Here is a 17,639-nt window from a genome sequence, read left to right as displayed (position 1 = left end):
GGGCATTGGGCCCAGAGAGAACCCAAGTTGTACTGAGTCCATCCTGTGCCTTTTGGGCTTGCAGTCCCAGATAGCAGAAGCAGAGTTGAGTTTTACAAAGAAGGAATTGCTTTTGTTTACTGGGAGATTGTTACTTATGAAGAACAGCCTGTGCCAGGCAGCATTTGATAATGTTGTAAATTTTGTTTTTTCCTAGTAGGCAGTTAAGGAAGAAGGTCAAGATCCTGATGAACTTGACATAGAGTTAGACGTCACCAGCAAGAAGACTACAAAGAAATGTGTTAAAGGTATCCATTTGTACTTATTGTTGTTTGATGCTTGAGTGTTTGGAGAACTTGCTGTGTGCCCTTTAGTAGATTTTAACTCATAGCAATGCCATGGGACAGACTAGGGTGCCCCATAGGGTTTTCTAGGGGGAAGGAGCCTTGGTGCTGCAATGGTTAAGTGCTTGGCTGCTAACAAAAAGGTCAGCAGTTCAAACCCACCAGTAGCTCTGCAGCAGAAAAGACTTGGTGATCTGCTCCCTATGGGGGCAGTTCTATCTTGTCCTGTAGAATCACTGTGAGTTGGGATTGACTGAGCAGCACCCAACAACAACAGCCTTTCTCCCACAGAGCTTCTGGGTGGGTTCGAACCTTTCAGTTAGTAGTTGAGTGCTTAACCATTGCACTGCCAGCGTTCTTTTTAGAGAATTTAGAGAACTGGTTGTTAGCACTCGTCTAGTTCTCTCTGCCCGGTGGGGAAGGATCTCTTTAACCCTTAGTGGCCCTGCTCAAAGAAGCAGGCTTACTCTTTGTCACCTAATAAACAGTCGTGTCAAGGGTGCTGGAGGAGCCAAGATAAGCGCAGGCAGTAAGCAATTGCTGTTGGCGTTGGGATTAAAAAGAACCAGAGGAAGGCATACTTTTCAAGCTGCCCCAGCTGACCTGACCAACCAAATACCCCTGCTGGGCTTCCTTTCTGCTTCAAAATACAGGCTTCAAACCAAGGAAAATGACAACAACCCAAGACTGAACGTTGTTAGGTGCCGTCCAGTCAATTCAGACTCATGGCGACCAATGTGACAGAGCAGAACTGTCCTGTAGCATTTTCTAGGCTGTAATCTTTACAGGGGAAACCCTGGTGGTGTAGTGGTTAAGAGCTACAGCTGCTAACCAAATGTTGGCCGTTTGAATCCACCAGGAGCTCCTTGGAAACCCTATGGGACAGATCTGCTCTGCCCTATAGAGTTGCTATGAGTCAGAATCAACCGAACGTCAATGGGTTTTTGAATCTTTACAGGAACAGATCACTAGGTCTTTTCCCCACAGAGCCACTGGGTAGGTTTGAACTGCCAACCTTTTGGTTAGTATCTGAGCACCTCACCGTTTCACCATCAAGGCTTTTTCCAAATCGAATAGGATCCAGCTTTGCTAGGTCCAAAATGTGTTGTTGGGGTATTTGTACTGCATTGGTATTTTATCCCCATATTTTTCTTCTGTACTAAGTTTGTAAGTAATAAAATATTTGCCATTTCAACACTTTTTACACGTACAGTCGGGTGACTTGCATTTGTATTAAGTGAGATACGTTTTTCATACCATAAAATTCACTTGAAGCACACACATCAGTGGTTGTTAGCGTATTTACAAGGATGTACCACCGTCACCCCTGTCTAATTTCAGAACACCTTCGTCAGTCCAGAAGAAACCGTGTGCTCATTAAGCAGTCGCTGCTCATGTTGCCTCTGACGGTCTTAGGCAATCGCTAATCTCATTCCTGTCTAGGGGTTTGCTCCTTACGGGCGTTTCGTATACATGGAACTGTATAACACGTGCCCTTCTGTGTCTGGCTTCTTTTAACTCTGCATGATGTTTTTAGGTTTGTCCGTGCTGTGGCATGTATCAGTACTTCATTCCTTTTTATAGCTGATACCAATGTATTTTTGGAAACATTTAATTTTCTACGACTTTGGAACCTTGACTAGTGGGCTATCATCGTCGTCATTAGATTTTCAGTGAGAAGGACAATGTAATAGAAAACTCTTGTGTTGTAGGCTTTTTTTGAAAGGTGCCACACAGAAAAATTCTCACAGCTGTTCATGTTGCGTTCATCTGAAGAAGCACTGAATTTCAGACAATGGAGGACAGCTGCTTCGAAAGTAGAAAGAAACTAAAACATTGGCAAATTAAGTAAAATTCAGTTTAACAATTTTTCCTGGAAGGACTTTTTCATAATTCATCAAATTGTTTAAACCTTAAGCCTGTGTTTTAAAGGTTCAGTTTTTTACGATGTAGGTTCTATGAGGCACGTGAGCTTAAATTTTAGCACGTTGATGCAGTTGTGCCGTTCATGTCGCTGTCCATACTTCAGCCCTAAGGTTGGTCTAGCCGAGCAAATACGGAATGTGAGAGACTGGTCTGCAGTAGGAAACATACGAATGCCTCTGGGGGTAGGTGTTAAATCATCCATGATTTGAGAGTCTGGTTTTGAATAGTTGTGAAGAAGACTTAAAAACACCACAGTTTTTTTTATGTAGCTGCTGATTTAACACTGAGGTTCAAGACTTAACTAATCAAAATGTTTTTGGCCCCTAACAAGGGCCTTAGCTGAGGGCTTCAAATGCCTATTTGAATGTCTGGATGAAAACTTAGGTCAAATCAAAGCTATTTGGAGTTAGCGTTTTGTCAGAAAAGCTTTAATAAGAGTTACAGATGTGGCTGTAAAGAGAACGTTTGTAGCCTCAGTTTTAGCAGGGTTTAGAAGATCTGGTCCTGTCGCCTTCCTTTTATAGAGAGCTAACCAAGCCCTGGGGGCAGTGGTGATTTCCCTGGTAGGATTCGCACCTTCCATGTAGGGTTTAATTCCTGGACAACACCTCAGCCACTGCCCTCTGTCAGTGGTCGTTAAAGTCTGGCACGTTGCTAGGCTGCTGAACAAGTGTTAGCAGAGCTTCCAGACTAAGATGGACTAGGAAGAAAGACCTGGCCATCTATTCCCAAAACCAGCCAACAAAAACCCTATAGATCACCATGGTCTGATTTGCCACCGATCGTGGGGGTGGCACAGGACCATGCAGCGGTTCATTCTGTCATATGTGGAGTTGCTGTGAATTGAGGGCGACTTGATAGCAACTAATACTGACTACCGCCAGCGAGGCTCCTGAGAGAGGTGACCCACAGCACAGTCCCTACAGGTCTACATTTTCCAAGTTGAGCTGGCGACATTCTTTGGAAGCATCTGGGCGTTTGGTTGTGTAGTTTGAGGTAGATCCTCCTAATTGGATAAAACCGTTGATTAGGAGGCACTGACCAAGTGTTTTCCAGATACTACAACTGAGTTCGACTGATACCTGGGATTCTTGAGTAACTGCCTTCTTTCAAAAAGTTAAAGAATCGCTCAACTTCCTTAGGGAAGACTTCTCAAGACAAGTCAGAAGACTCCTTTCCCCTAAGTCATGTAAACAGGCAAAGCTGTTGAAAACTCGTGGGTGTGTTTTCAAAGATTACATTTTTGAATTAGGGTCTGTGTGGGACGAAAATGTCATTTTCCCAAGTCTGTGCCACCCACCCCGTCAGCTCTTTGCCAACCAAGACATGGCCCATGGGTGGTGGTACAGCCTGTCTGTCCACTGTGTTTTTGTCATCCCCACTGCACTTGGGAAGCTTTTTGGTCTGCTGCTCTCCTTTACGGATCCTGTGTGGGCACTACCGACTGCTATTTAGAGGCCTAGAGATTGGGTGTAATTACTAGACATTTTTAGACACTGTATTTCCAAAGGACACGCACGCTGTGGTTAGATGTAATGAGAAGCAGTAGAGCTGAGTTTTGAAGACTCCCATATTTGGAGCCAAATCATTCTTAGTGTCAGGTGCAGACGGTAAAACCTGCTGGCGTCGTTGGAAGTATTAAATAATGAGGTATAGAGATCACAGTAACCGGTGGCCTTAAAGGTGACTCCTGGTGACTCCATGTTTATTAGCTAGAACTGGGCTCCATAGCATTTTCAGTGGCCGATCTTTCAGAAGTCTATTTCCTGGCCCTTCTTCCGAAGTGGATCTGGGCGGACTCAAACCGCTAACCTTTTGGTGAACAGTGTGCGTGTTAACCATATTACATGCCTGACATGTAATATAAGTAAGTTTTTAAGGTAATTGTTGATAAAAGATTAAGTTTTATACGAGGTATAAAAGCAATACTTGGGATTGTTAGACTGGAATTTTTTATGTTAAATTTTCTTACTTTTTTTAAGAAAATTATAAAATTTTAGATAAGTTGGGAAATTCAAAAATGTGTACAGGACTGGACAGTGTCTTGTTCTGTTGTACATAGGATTTCTATTAATCGGAACCAATTTGATAGCGCCTGACAACAACAAAAATAAAATTATCTCTAATTTTAACCACTGTCATCAGTGGTCCCATCCATGTCCTTTTCACAAACACATCCCTGCGTTTTTAAAATTGCAAGGCATTGTATGGTGAACTATTAACAATGTGGGCTGAATAAATCATTATTTGTGGTAGGGAGGTGTCCTTTGCCTTGTAGGACGTTGAGCAACATCCCTGGCCTCCAGCCCACTAGATGTCCACTACTCGTGGTCACCCTATGTGCAACGGAGGGAAACACTGCCCATTCTGGGCCATCCTGATGAACTGTTGTAGATCAGATTGTTGTGGTCCATAAGGTTTTCGTTGGCTGTTTTTCAGGTGTAGATGGCCAGGCCTTTTTTTCTAGCCCATCTTAGGTTGGAAGCTCCAGTATTACAGAAGTCCCAAGTCTCAGTTGATGGCTTACTGAGAAGACTAATTGAGACAAAATTACTCATGGTAGAAGAAAGGACACTTCTTTAGTGGCACTATAGCATGTTGTCACCAAGGTTGAAGTACATTGTGCTACGTAAATGAATCATGATACCAGAAATTGAGTGTAACCTGATTGAACAATTACTCTAATTAGGACAGAAGACGGAGGAGGAAGGCACAGAAGATAATGGCCTGGAGGAAGATTCCAGAGATGGGCAGGTATGTGGAGTCAACAGTGGAGATGGCAGAAGTAGCTCTGTATTCTGGCACACATGGTCACTTATGCCTCCTATTCCCTTTCACAGGAGGATATGGAAGCAGGTTTGGAGACTTTGCAGAATATTGACATGATGGATATTAGTGTGTTAGATGACACTGAAGCTGATAACGGCAGCGCTGCAGACTTTGAGGAGGATGGCACGGACAGCATTCTGTATTCCCTTTGCGACAGCAAAGAATATGTGGCTGCACAGCTCAGACAACTTCCAGCTCAGCTCCCAGGACATGCTGTAGGTAACTCGGAGACGTGGTGAAATTATGGCAGGAGTCCCAAGGCACTCCCGTATGACCGCATGCTGTTGATAGGAGGAAAAACATTTAACATCCAAATAAATTGCCGTAGATACCTAATTTGGCGTTTAAGCCTTGGTGGTAAATTTTATTCATTTAAAATTCTGTTTAGGTAAGGTGTTAACTACAATGGATTGCTTTTCTGTAGTATTGGAGGATACTTCCTAAGCTTGATATAAGCCATAAAGTAAGAAGCTGACACAGTTGATAACAAAATAATATTTCCTTTTACTAACCAAGTTAAACTGTTGAAAGTATTCACAGGCAAGCATAACACCAATTCAGTAGTTTATCTACGTATAATTCAGTGACGATGACATTCTTCGAGTTGTACCAGCATTCTTATCCTCTGTTAACGTGAACACTGTATTCTAAGCTTCCTATCTGATCTTTCAAATGGCTGTTGTCAGTTTAATCCCATGTAGATAGTTCTTCAAAAGAGTATTATGTTCAAGGCAGAAGTTTTTTTTACTAAATAAGCTAACTTACTATTTAGTTTAAAGAAAACTTCGGGGATATTTTTGGTTTAAGGCTTAAAGATTATTTCAGGACAGTCATTTCAGGGGTTCATCGAGCCTGTGGGATTCCAGAAATACTGGATTCCATGAGAATTTGAAACTCTGTTCTTCATTTTTCTCTCTTTGATCAGGATCCTCCTATAGACTTTTTGATCAAAACTTTCAGTAATGGTAACTGGGCACCATCCAGTTCTTCTGGTCTCATGGCAAAGGAAGCCATCGTTCATGGAGGCAATTAGCCGCGCATTCCATATCCTCCTCTTACTCCTGACTCTGCTGCCACTGTGTCTTTCTTTAATAAAAGTAGCTGTAAAGCACACACATAGGTAATCAGAAGAAAACAAAAATGGCTTAGAACGTCGTCATTTAGATAATCTTGTTGATATTTTAAAAGTTGTTCTCTATGCCCAAGGTCAGACGCTTGTACAAAAAGACGTAAATAATACTGAAGAAAAAGTACCCTGGTGGCACAACAGTTAAGTACTTGGCCGCTAACCAAAAGGTTGGCGGTTCAAACCACCACCAGCTCCATGGGAGAAGACCTGGTGATATCCTGGTCAACTCAGCGGCACCTGACAGCTTTAAACCTTGGGAAAAAGTGGCCTTGTAGGATTGAACATTAAACCTTAAGGTCAGAAATCATGTTAGAACTCTAAACATTGCCACACTTTGAAAGTGTGGCACTGACCGCCTGATTTGTCCTCTTTCCTCAACTCTTCTGTAAGTGCTCACTACTTTCAGAGCATGTATGTGGTTTGTGACTTCTTGGTTAACGGAAGCGTTGGGGGTATAGGTTCAAACCTGTTGTCAGGTGCCATTGAGTCAATTTTCAACTCCTAGCACCCGCATGTGACAGAGTAGAACTGCCCGTTAGGGTTCTCTAGCTCTAATCTTTACTGAATGAAGCCCTGGTGACATAGTGTTTAAGAGTTCGACTGCTGACCAAAAAGGTTAGCCGTTGGAATCCACCAGCTGCTCCTTGGAAAACCAATGGGGCAGTTCTGCTCTGTCCCATAGGGTCACTATGAGTTGGAATCGACTCGACAGCAGGGGTTTTTTGTTTTTTTTTAATGGGAGCAGATTGCCAGGTCTTTCTCCAGAGGAGCTGCTGGATGAACTCAAACCTCGGGCCTTTTGGTTAGCAGCTAAGCTTAACCGTTGTACCACCAGGGCTCCTTGGTTCCAACCTAGGAACAGAAATAAAAGCAAAATATTTGAAAAGGATATTTTTGCATTTTGTATAAAAGGCGTTCAACTTTAGCAAACTTAAGATAATGGTTGTTTAACAATTTAAAAAATATTGTTATGTGTTTATTGTAAACAAAGTGGCCTAGGAGGAAGTGCTTGGCTAGTGTTATTTAAAAAGCATTGCTACCAAGTAAAAGCAGAAGAGTGCAAAGTCAACCATTTTCCTTTTGGATTTCCTCTGAAAATTCTGCGATTGGGTGGGGGATGTGGATCACTGGTTTATATAAACTGCTTGGGAAATAAATGTGTTTGTTCATTCAGCAAATATCAATAGAGCACTCACCGTCTGTGAGCCACTGTCAGAGACAATTTCTCTGGTGCTACAGAGTCCTTGTAGCACATGCACTTGGGCAGGGAGGCAGGTGACGAGACAGAATAATCTGACAGTACACTTCCTATGGCAGTAGATGCCCTGGGAAAAATAGACCCCCAGGCTGCCCAAAAAGGAGCGAGGTGTTGGCCTTGACATTCCTGGCTGTGTCTGGTCTCCACCAGGGCTTCAAACTGGTTCATTCTGGTTCAAACCCCTGCTGAAAATGTACGTTTCTAACAAGTTCCCAGGCGATGCTGACAATGCTGGTTAGGCACCAATTCTGAGACCCACTAGTGGAGCAGTGGTTCTCAAATTTTATTATACAGAAGAATCACCTAGGGATCTAATTAAAATGTAGATTCTGATTCAGTACATCTGGATGGAAAGGCAAATTCTCAGCAGGGGCTCAAACCAGAATGAACCGGTTCGAAGCCCTGGTCTCCACAAAGTCCTCTTCTATCTTGCTTTGCAGATGGATGGGGAACGCATCAGGGACACTTTGGATGCTTCATCGCTGGACTTCAAAGTAACTCCAGTGAGTTAATACCTGGTTCTGTGTGGTTGTGGGAACCTTTGGATGAGTGATTAGCTGAAAGGATGTGTGTGTGTGTGTGTGTGTGTGTGAGTGTGTGAAAATGAGTGATGGGGCGTTGATACTGAGCTAGGTAAGAAGCCCTGGTGATGCAGCGGTTAAATGCTCAGTTGTTGACCTAAAGGTGAGCGGTTTGAGCCCACCCAGCAGCTCCACGGGAGAAAGACCTGATGATCTGCTCCCATAAAGATTACGGCCTAGAAAACCCAATGGGGCAATTGTACTTTGTCACATGGGGTCGCCGTAAGTCGGAATCAACAGCAATAACTGTGCAAGGTGCTAGGGATAAGAGGTTGAGCAAAACAGAGTGTCAGGGTTGACAGTCAAGTGAGGGAGGCGTGTTCGTCAAGGAAACAGGGCAGTGAGGGAGGTTGGGCGGCCAGGCTGTGTGAGAGGCAGCCGGCTAAAGAGGGAGAGGAGAGTTGGGGGCAGAAAGAAGGGCGAGCCATGGCCCTGAGACAGAGGAACGTGGCAGCGGCAGAGGCCGCTGGGGCTGGGAATGAGGGTGGTGTGAACAAGCCCTGAGGGGAGAATTGGTCAGGCTAAGCATTAATTACTATTACCTCATCTCTGCCAGAGAGAAACTTAGCAAAATGAGCTTGTCTTCACTGAATTGTGTTAAATTTGAAGACTTGGAGTGCAGTCAGGTTTTTGAAAGCGGCATTTATTTTATTTACTGACGATCGGCACCTGTATTGGGGAAGAGGCGTTCTGGTAGCCCAGTGGTTAAGTGCTCGGCTGCTGACTGAGAGGTTGCCAGCTCGAACCCGCTAGCTGCTCCACGGGAGAAAGATGTGGCAGTCTGCTTCCATAAAGGTGTCCAGCCTTGGAAACCCTGCAGGGGCACTTTTACTTCGTCCCATCAGGTGACTGTGAGTTGAAATCGGCTGGACAGTAGTGGATGTTAGCCAGAAAAATGTATCTATCTGCCTTGTTGTTAAAGTGCCGTGTGGATTCCCTTTCCTTTTTCTTTTCTTTTTAAAATAGGATATTGAAGAACCTCTATTGGAGCCAGGTACTGATAACAGAAACACAACAGTTATGGTTTGCCAGTTTTCCCACTACTATTTTTTTTTAAAGCTATGTATATTTTAAGCTGTGTTACGTCTTGTAGTTTGTTTTAATGGTGGACAATCCAGATCATACAAGGATCAGAGATTGGAAACCCATTCATATCACCAGATCTGTTGAAGTGGTATTATGGTTTCTTGAGGTCAAATACATTTGGTGAGATGCAGTGATAATTTATTGCCATCTCTTTAATCGTATACAGTGGCCTTAAGTCATTCCCCCCCATGATACTTACATGTGTTTCTGCACATGAAACAGATCTTGTGATATTTCGCTGCTGCCGTTCTGATTAATGCAGTTAAGGTAGGCTGAAGCAGCGGTCAGGGCAGTTCTAACCCGAGAAGTGACTGGACTCCAGAAGACAAAACAGAGTTTCTTCAGGAAAGTTTCCAACATGTTATTCCCCTTCCGGACTGCATTTCTCTCCCGCCGTCGGACGAGTTTCTGGTTTTCCTGTTGGACTGTTCTGTTAAAAGAAATACAAAGAAATTTGGAAATTGAGCTGTTCGTTGAATGGTGATTGCATTCAGTTCAGCACCTTGGACTTTGGAGAATAAGTCGGAAGACCCAGACTTGAACGATCACACGAAGAAGACTGCGGAGAAACAGCCCAGTGGTTGTAGGTGTTTAAATCTCTGGGGGCCTTGTCTCTTCCCTGTAGCGTAGAGGCTTAATGCAGTAGTCGGTTGGCGTGCAGGTAGTCGGAGCAGGTAACGTTGTGTACCCTCGGGTTTTCCAATCTCTGTGTAGCTAGCCCTTCTCTTCATGTTAGTGTGGCAGCCGTGCCAGTTCCGCATTTGTGATTGCTTTATTTCCCTGGTCATTAAACCTTGTGCCATTCTATTCCTGTTAAATCCGTAGAAAATGAGAAAATACTCGACATTTTGGGGGAAACTTGTAAATCTGAGCCAGGAAAAGAAGAAGGTCCCGAGCTGGAGCAGCCATTGGCACAGGAAACAAGTAGCGTGGGGCCAGACAGAAAGCTCGCGGAAGAAGAGGACCTTTTTGACAGCGCTCACCCGGAGGAGGAGCAGGAGGAGGGTGATTTAGATTTGGCCAGCGAGTCAACACACGCTCAGTGGAGCAAGGCAGACACCCTGTTAGCGGTAGTGAAAAGGGAGCCCGTGGAGCAGACAGGCGATGGCGAGAGGACGGACTGTGAGCCTGTAGGGCTAGAGAAGCCAGTTGAGCAGAGTAGTAGAGCCGCAGAGGACGCGGACGCCTCTAGCGAGGAGGTGGCAGAAGCGCCCCCCCGGGAAGCCTCAAGCCCTGAGCCCAGAGATAGCAAAGAAGACGTGAAGAAGTTTGATTTTGAAGCTTGTAATGAAGTCCCTCCGGCTCCTAAAGAGTCCTCAACCAGTGAGGGCGCTGATCAGAAAATGAGGTTTGTTTTTTCTCAGTTTTAGACCAGACGCTATCTCCTTTTCATTGATCGTTTAATGACACACATAAGCTGTTTTTCTGCAATTGGCCAGCCAGACTGATGCAGCTGTAGTTAACTTCTAAAGAATGTTTGAGTGATTTCCCTTTGTGTATCTTTTAGTGGGTGACTTGATCCCTTTCTTTTTCTCAACCTACCATGGTTGTATTCTTAAATTGTTAGTGGTTATCTTCAGCTAAATCAAGTTGACTTTTAAGAATCTGACATTGTATTTTTTGGGGAGTCAGATTTCCAATATAAGTTTGCAAAGGTGTCAGAATTTTATTTCAGACTAATTTTCTGGTAGGTATTCAGTTCTAGCACGTCATACTTTTAATTTAGTTCCTTTTCGTTTTTTCCCTGTGTGAGTAACACTAACTTTTGTCTCTAGCTCTTTGAAGGAAGAAAAAGATATAAAGCCAATCATTAAAGACGAAAAAGGTATGATTTAATTTACGTGGATGGGAGCCTCCTATGGGTCCCTTATTTTGGGAGGGAGGGACCTGCCAATGCCCTCATTTTAGATCCAGTGGTTTATTTCTAGTTGTTTTGTCGTGGGGTATTGGAATTAAACATATAATGATATCTTGAAAGACTAGTTTTCACTCTTGGTGAGGTTCTGCGATTGTCATTTATGGGCTCTTGAAGATCATAGGACAGGAATCTGTCTACTCACTAAATGGTAATGTAACAAGAATTTTAGAAACTGGTGTCTTGGTTGATCATCAAAGACGTTATTTCAGTGTAACACTGAGATAGACGTGATTGTTCTGAGTAAGGAATCTGAGAGATATTTCTGCCATCTGGATTTTTTACCTTCCATCAAAAATGTTGGCACTAATGAAATTCTCGTGTCAGAAAAGTAGAAGTTGGATGTTGTTAGGATTTTACAAGAGTGCAACCGTCTTAAGAATGATTGTGCTTCCCGCTATGCTCTGAGGTAAAGTGTGGTCATCTCCTTGCACCAGGTCGTGTTAGCAGCAGTTCTGGTAGGAACCTGTGGGTTAGTGGACTGTCCTCAACCACCCGAGCGACTGATCTGAAGAACCTTTTCAGCAAATATGGAAAGGTATGCTCTCTGATGTCTTGCCGTCTGTGTTCCTGTCCTGTGGCTGCTGTGACAAAGCACCACAACATGGAAGGCTTAAAACACGAGGGATGTATTGTCTCACTGTTCTGGAGGCTGGAGTCCAAACTCAAGGTGTTAGCAGGGCCACGCTCACTCTGAAGGCTCCTGAGGAGGTTGACTTCTGTGGTGTTGACAGTCTTTGGTTTTCTTGACTTACAGACATACAGCTCCAAACTCTGCCATCATGCCAGCCTTTGTCTTCCATGAGTGACTTCCTTCTGTATCTGTTTTCCTTTCTTCTTATAAAGACACCACTCATAGAGGATTAGGACCCCAGCCTACTCCAGTATGACCTCACGTTAGCTTAACTAACATCTCGAAAGACCCTGTTTCCAAGCAAGGTCACGTTCACAGGTACTGGGGTTAGGACTTGGACGAATCTTTTGGGGGGACATGATTCAATTCATAACATCATCCAACCTTGATTTGGGCCTAAAAACTTAAAAGGTTAGAAAATTATTTCCCGCAATAGGTAATTTTATTGGTTCTCTTTTCTGTTCAAAAGAAATCTCAAAGCGGGGCAGAACGCCCCAGTTTTGCGTAACACACCTTATTTTGTTTCCTGCTTCTGAGTGGATAGCAAATGAAGGAGGTGATTCATTGGCCTGTTAAAACACTGCTCGGAAGATCTGTTGTATAAGTAGCTAAAATCCAGATGCTCCGCTGGCTCTTTCTGACTCCCCGAAGCCATTGTTTTTTGGCTTGTACCAAACTCCCTGTAGAAGTGTCGTTCCAAATCTTTTTCCTTATTAAGCAAATAAACTCGTGGAAAAAGTAAGCAAATGGTTACTTTTATATTTTCTGGCATTTCATGTATATAGTGTGATCGGTAGATCATGGTGGTGGTTTAAAAATAAATCACTACTCTGCTGCTCTCAGGGGCAGGAGAAAAACAATGCAATTCAGAAACCTTCCAAGGAACTCGAAGGGCATTTTTAAATGACTCCCTTGTCCTGCAGTTAGGTAGTGAAACAGTTATTGTAAGCTTTTGGGACAGCACCGGTCCCCTGGGTGACTGGAAGTAGCCCTCTAAGAGGGAGGTAAGCTTGGTACCACTCGGTGTAGGGACAATGCTGCTGCATCTGACTGCCCAACCTGTTCCTTTGTCTAGGTCTTCTCACCCAGTCAGGGACCAGTTAATGCTTCTGCGACTTAAGCAGACAGGGCCGAGGAAAAGCAATCATTGTATTGAATTATTTTTAGCAGTAAATGTCTTTAAGATTTGGAAAACTATTACAGCCATAACTTTACTCGTTCGTTCAGTTATCTTGTTGAGTTCCTTCTTGACCCGGGCTGTGGTGAGGAAGCAGAAGCAAACATACACTCACTGTCCTCAGAGGTCTTAGCCTAGGGAGAAAATCACGTTCGAGAAATAAGTGCACACTGTGTGTTACGACGAGTACACTAAGGAGGGTGCATGCCATGAGTGAGGGTTAGAGTGGGAGGTGGCTTCAGCAAGCCTTGCTGCAGACGTGGTATTTTCAGCTGAGAGCTGAGTGATTAGATTATAGAGCTGGCCGTGCCAACGGAGCTCAAAAGCAACACAACAGAGGAAAAGCCCAGGGCAGGACAAGGCCTGACACTTTGCATGAACTAATCAAAGGCTGTTGTGATGCGCTCGAGGACAGAGGGCGCAGCAGGGGGCGAGGAATGGGGGGCAGCGACACTGGAGTGTATCACTTGGACTTTATGTATCTTCAGTAGTGACGTCCTTGTGAGTGTAATTTGCTGGAAGGTTCAGTGAGCCCCTGATTGGCCCAGCTCCCTGACCTTGTGGAGAGCAGAGGATGGGAAGTTTTGTCTCTGTTAGAGCTGCTGTCTGCTCCTGGCCTGCACAAGGTGCTCTGTGCAGAGGGGGCTCTCCTCACACGCCTCCACCCTCTCTAATCGGAACACACACAGGCAGAGGCGGCGGGCACCTGGAAAGCATGGCCTCCAACTCGCCATTTCTCAAATGGGGACACTGAGTCCCAGGGAGAGGAAATGGCTGGTTCAAGTTGACTTGCTGGGTCAGAGATGGGTCAGGGCTCTGAGTCTCGGGCTCTTTGCACCTGCCAAAGCTGCTAGCTTTACCACCTACTTCTTTGAAAGTCCTACAGGCACATTTACATTTTGTGCAGGCTGGTTTAAATCCACGGTCTTTCTCTTTGTTTTCTGTTGGTCTCATTTGTTCTCTGTGCCCTTTTCTCTTTCTCTGTCTGTTTTCAAACAAAGATTTTTATGATTCTGGGCAGTTTACTCTGTCCTCTTGGGTCTCTATGAGTCAGAATTGACTTGATGGCAAGGGGTTGGGTTTGGTTTGTTTTTTTTTTTAATTCAGTCTCCTTTGTTGGCTTAGTAGTTAGACTCTGTTTCCTGTTTTTAGTAGTTGCATGTTAAGGAATTATAGTACATTGTAACACACTGTAGTCTGTCTCCAGTGAGAATTAACAGTTTGTGTGTAACAGAGAGACCTCACAACAGTGTGCTTCCAGTTCTGCCCTTGCAGCCGCAGTGTTACTGTCGTCACACCTTTTACTTCTGTCTTATAGACCACGGAATACAGGATTGTTTTTGCTTTAAATGATGATTTTTTAAGGCAATTTTTAAATAAGGAAAAAAGTCTTTACATCAATCCCCATGTTTATTATTCCCAGTGCTCTTCGTTCCTTTGTGTAGACCCAGGTTTTCAGTTGGTATCCTTTGCCTTCCTCCCCGAGGACTTCCTTACCATTCCCTGTAGAGCAAAGTCTGGAGGAGTCTTCCTTTGCTGTCATCTGGGGAGATCGTTTCATCAGGTGTAGGGTTCCAGGTTGGCTGTTTTTCTTTCTGACTGTGAAGATGCTGCTCCATTGTCTTCTGGCCACTGTCATTCTGACCTTTATTCCTCAGTGTGTGTCGCAGCTGCTCCGGAGATTTTTCTGTTTATCATGAGAAATTTGATTTTGATGTGTTTGGGGTACTTTGCTGGGTTTTTTTGTCCCCGTTTCGATTTTCAGTAGTTTCTGGTATCTTTGTTAACTCTGTCATCTGTGTCATTTGTGGGTCTGTTTCTTTTTTCCTTTTTCCTGTTCATCACGGCTCCTGTTTTTTGTTTCTTTGCGTGCCTAGTGATTTTTGATTGGCTACCAGGGGTTGTGAACTTCACTTTCCTGGCTATTCTTACATTCCTGTGACTGTTATTGGCCCTTTTTTTCTGGGCACAGTTGGACACAATTTGAGCCTTTTGATCCTTGCTTTGATGTTTTGTTGTCAGGACCAGAGCAGCCTTTAGCTTGAGGCTAATTTTGTTTTTTTTGTTATTGTTTTGTTTTTTTTACTGAGGAAAAATACCCTTCTGAGTATTCTGCTTGATGCCCTGTGACTTACAAGCTCTTCCATTCTGGCTGTTGGGAAGAGTGACCTTTTTGCAGTCCTGAGTACATGTGGGGCTATTCCCTCTGCTCCTTGGGGGTGGTACTGTCCCAGCCTCTGATGGCTTTCTCACACACGTGCGCTGCTCAGTGCTCAGCCCTCTACTCATTGGGGACCCTTCTGGAGCTCTCTGCGTGCAGCCCTACTCCTTTCTGGTACTGTGGTCTCTGCGTTCTAGCTGCCTCGATCTCCTCAGATTCTCGGCTCCGTCTCCTCACCTCAGGGATACCACCCCCTCTGCTCCCGGCCCTGCCCATGGTCTGGAGACCTCTGTGGCGACTATCAGGCTCATCTCGTGCTTGCCCTCTCTTGGGTCACTGTCCTGTGCGGCCTGATGTCAATGTCTGAAAATGTAGTTGCCTGCATTTCGTCCATTTTTTGAGTTGCCTTAGGCAGGAGGGCAAATGTTTGTTAGTCCATTTTGGCCAGAGCAGAAGACCTCTCCCTGTGAGGGCACGTTTGACAGGCTACGTCTGTGTCATAGCTGGTCTCAGACTTAGTATGTGTGGGTCAGGGTGTGTTGCCAAGTGGATGTCCCCTCAGCTATCCATGGCTGCAGTGGAATTGGAGAAAATGATCAGAATGGAAAGTTTTTATTGCCAGTTTTTTAAAATTGTGGCATTATTATATATGACAAAAAAATTGCCGGCTCAACAATTTTTACATGTATAATTCAGTTGACCACACCCATCGTGATACGTAACCATCACCACCGTGCGTCTCCAGCTCATCCCGCTACCAGTCCCAGAATCGGAAGTATTTTTGGGTAATGAACATGTTGTGATCAGTGAAATTTATCTGGGTTTTTGGTGGCTTTTCATTACGAGAAACGATTTTACATGGAGAGCGATTGTGTTTTGATAGGCCAGGATTGATTAGAGCTAATTTAATAATCAATTCGGAAAAACTAACAGTTTGCAGTGAAGTAAGATGTATTAAGTGGAAATTCTGTTTCTCAGTTACAACTGTTACTAATTTTAATAGGCTGTTCAGTTATGTCTAAGAAAATCAGAATGCCCTTTTTTGTGAAGGTTGTTGGGGCCAAAGTGGTCACCAATGCCCGCAGTCCTGGGGCGCGGTGCTATGGCTTTGTCACCATGTCGACGTCAGACGAGGCTACCAAGTGTATTAGCCACCTTCACAGAACGGAGCTGCACGGAAGGATGATCTCCGTAGAGAAGGTGAGGCGTTTCTTGTCCGTTAAAACTCACGGAGTTTTCAAGGGAGGAAACCCACTGCATTCCTCATTCCTAGCTGCATTGTCTTTTTAGGCCAAAAATGAACCTGCCGGGAAAAAGCTGTCCGAGAGAAGGGAGTGTGAAGTGAAGAAGGAAAAATCATCTAGTGTTGACAGGCATCACTCTGTGGAGATCAAAACTGAAAAGTAAAGTGACTTTAAACACGCTTCTTTTGGGGTGGCTGGGAGGAGGGCAGGTGGCAGCCACTGTGTCACTCATGAAACAAGCGCCCGGGTCTTCATCTCCTTCTGTACGGAAACAGCCTCTTCAGCTTCTTGGTTAAGTTCCAGGTGGCTTTTGCATCTTGCTGCACCGTCTGTGTCCATCCTTCTGTTTTCAGATATTGAGTGAGATAAAGGAGCCCTGGTGGAGCAACTGTTAAGCACTTGGCTGATAAACAAAAAATTGGAAGTTTAAGTCTACGCAGTGGCTCCACAGGAGAAAGGCCTGGCAGTCTGCTCCTGTAAATATTACAACACAGGAATCCCCGCTCTGTCACACGGGGTCACCGTGAGTTGCGGTTGACTTGATGGCACACAGCAACAACCTATAAGTTTTAGAAGTAGATTCCAGTGATCCTTAGTGTTTATGTCCTGATAATTTAGTAGTTGTTTGAAAAAAATAATACACATAAGATGAAAAAGAATATTTTTATTTATCTTTAATAATTTTGGGATCCCCCACAGCGTCTCAGACCTTGGAGTCATTTCCTGGTCTGCAGTGATTTTCACGTAGTTCTTGCCGTTTGTCGCAGCAGCTGCCAAGAACCCAGCTGGGCAGAGCTATCAGGTCATGCCGAGGAGTGTAGCCTGAGCTGCTGCTGAAGCAGACCACCTCCAGCTGGTTGTGTGAGTGGGGTCTGACAGATGACAGGTGTTGCTGTGTTCCCCTCAAAAATGTACAGTGTCGCAGGGCGCTCTGGGAGTTCGTTGCAGCATTCTGGGGTACCTCGACACAGTAGACCACTGGTCCAAGGTATTATTTTCATCAAAGAAGTGTTTTTAATCAAACTAGAAATAGGGACCCGTCTTTCAGAGCAGACGTTGCTTATTTATACTTTTATCAAAATTGAAGGCTTGTCTCTTTGTGAAGGTGGACCTGGATATTCCCAGCTGAGTGTCTTGGTTGTGTTTACATTGTCAAAATGATCTATTTCCTCTTCAAGGTCCACTCCCACTCAAAAAATTGGCCCCTTGGCAGAGAATCTGTCAATCACCGAGTAATTCCATTTTTTCCTGTTGTGCTCTACGCAGCAAGGTCTGTAGTTGAATGGACGTGTCCATGGGCATCGTCTGTACTCAGAGGTTGAACTTGGTTTTTAAAGAAGTAACTGCCAGTTTGCCTCCTGGCCAAACTGGAATCA

General features: G+C 44.4%; 1 protein-coding gene across 8 annotated transcripts in view; it reads left to right on the top strand.

Annotated features, from left to right (window-relative positions):
* Positions 1–17,639, top strand: part of SAFB2 (scaffold attachment factor B2) — a 36,800-nt gene that overhangs the window by 1,208 nt on the left and 17,953 nt on the right. For 3 of the 8 annotated variants that reach the window (XM_003421658.4, XM_064280348.1, XM_064280349.1), the window contains exons 2-11: positions 200–287; positions 4,939–5,003; positions 5,090–5,293; positions 7,906–7,968; positions 9,013–9,040; positions 9,958–10,480; positions 10,908–10,957; positions 11,485–11,585; positions 16,070–16,219; positions 16,310–16,422. In XM_003421658.4, the coding sequence (XP_003421706.1) occupies positions 200–287; positions 4,939–5,003; positions 5,090–5,293; positions 7,906–7,968; positions 9,013–9,040; positions 9,958–10,480; positions 10,908–10,957; positions 11,485–11,585; positions 16,070–16,219; positions 16,310–16,422 (1,385 nt within the window). Of the gene's footprint in view, positions 1–196; positions 288–4,938; positions 5,004–5,089; positions 5,298–7,882; positions 7,969–9,012; positions 9,041–9,957; positions 10,481–10,907; positions 10,958–11,484; positions 11,586–16,069; positions 16,220–16,309; positions 16,423–17,639 lie in introns of those variants that run through there. The other 5 variants (XM_064280350.1, XM_064280347.1, XM_064280351.1 and 2 more) reach the window with 5 other exon arrangements.

The sequence above is a fragment of the Loxodonta africana genome, chromosome 3 (genome assembly GCF_030014295.1).
Source record: "Loxodonta africana isolate mLoxAfr1 chromosome 3, mLoxAfr1.hap2, whole genome shotgun sequence".
NCBI classification, from domain to species: Eukaryota; Metazoa; Chordata; class Mammalia; order Proboscidea; family Elephantidae; genus Loxodonta; species Loxodonta africana.
This window is presented reverse-complemented; position numbering and strand designations above follow the sequence as displayed.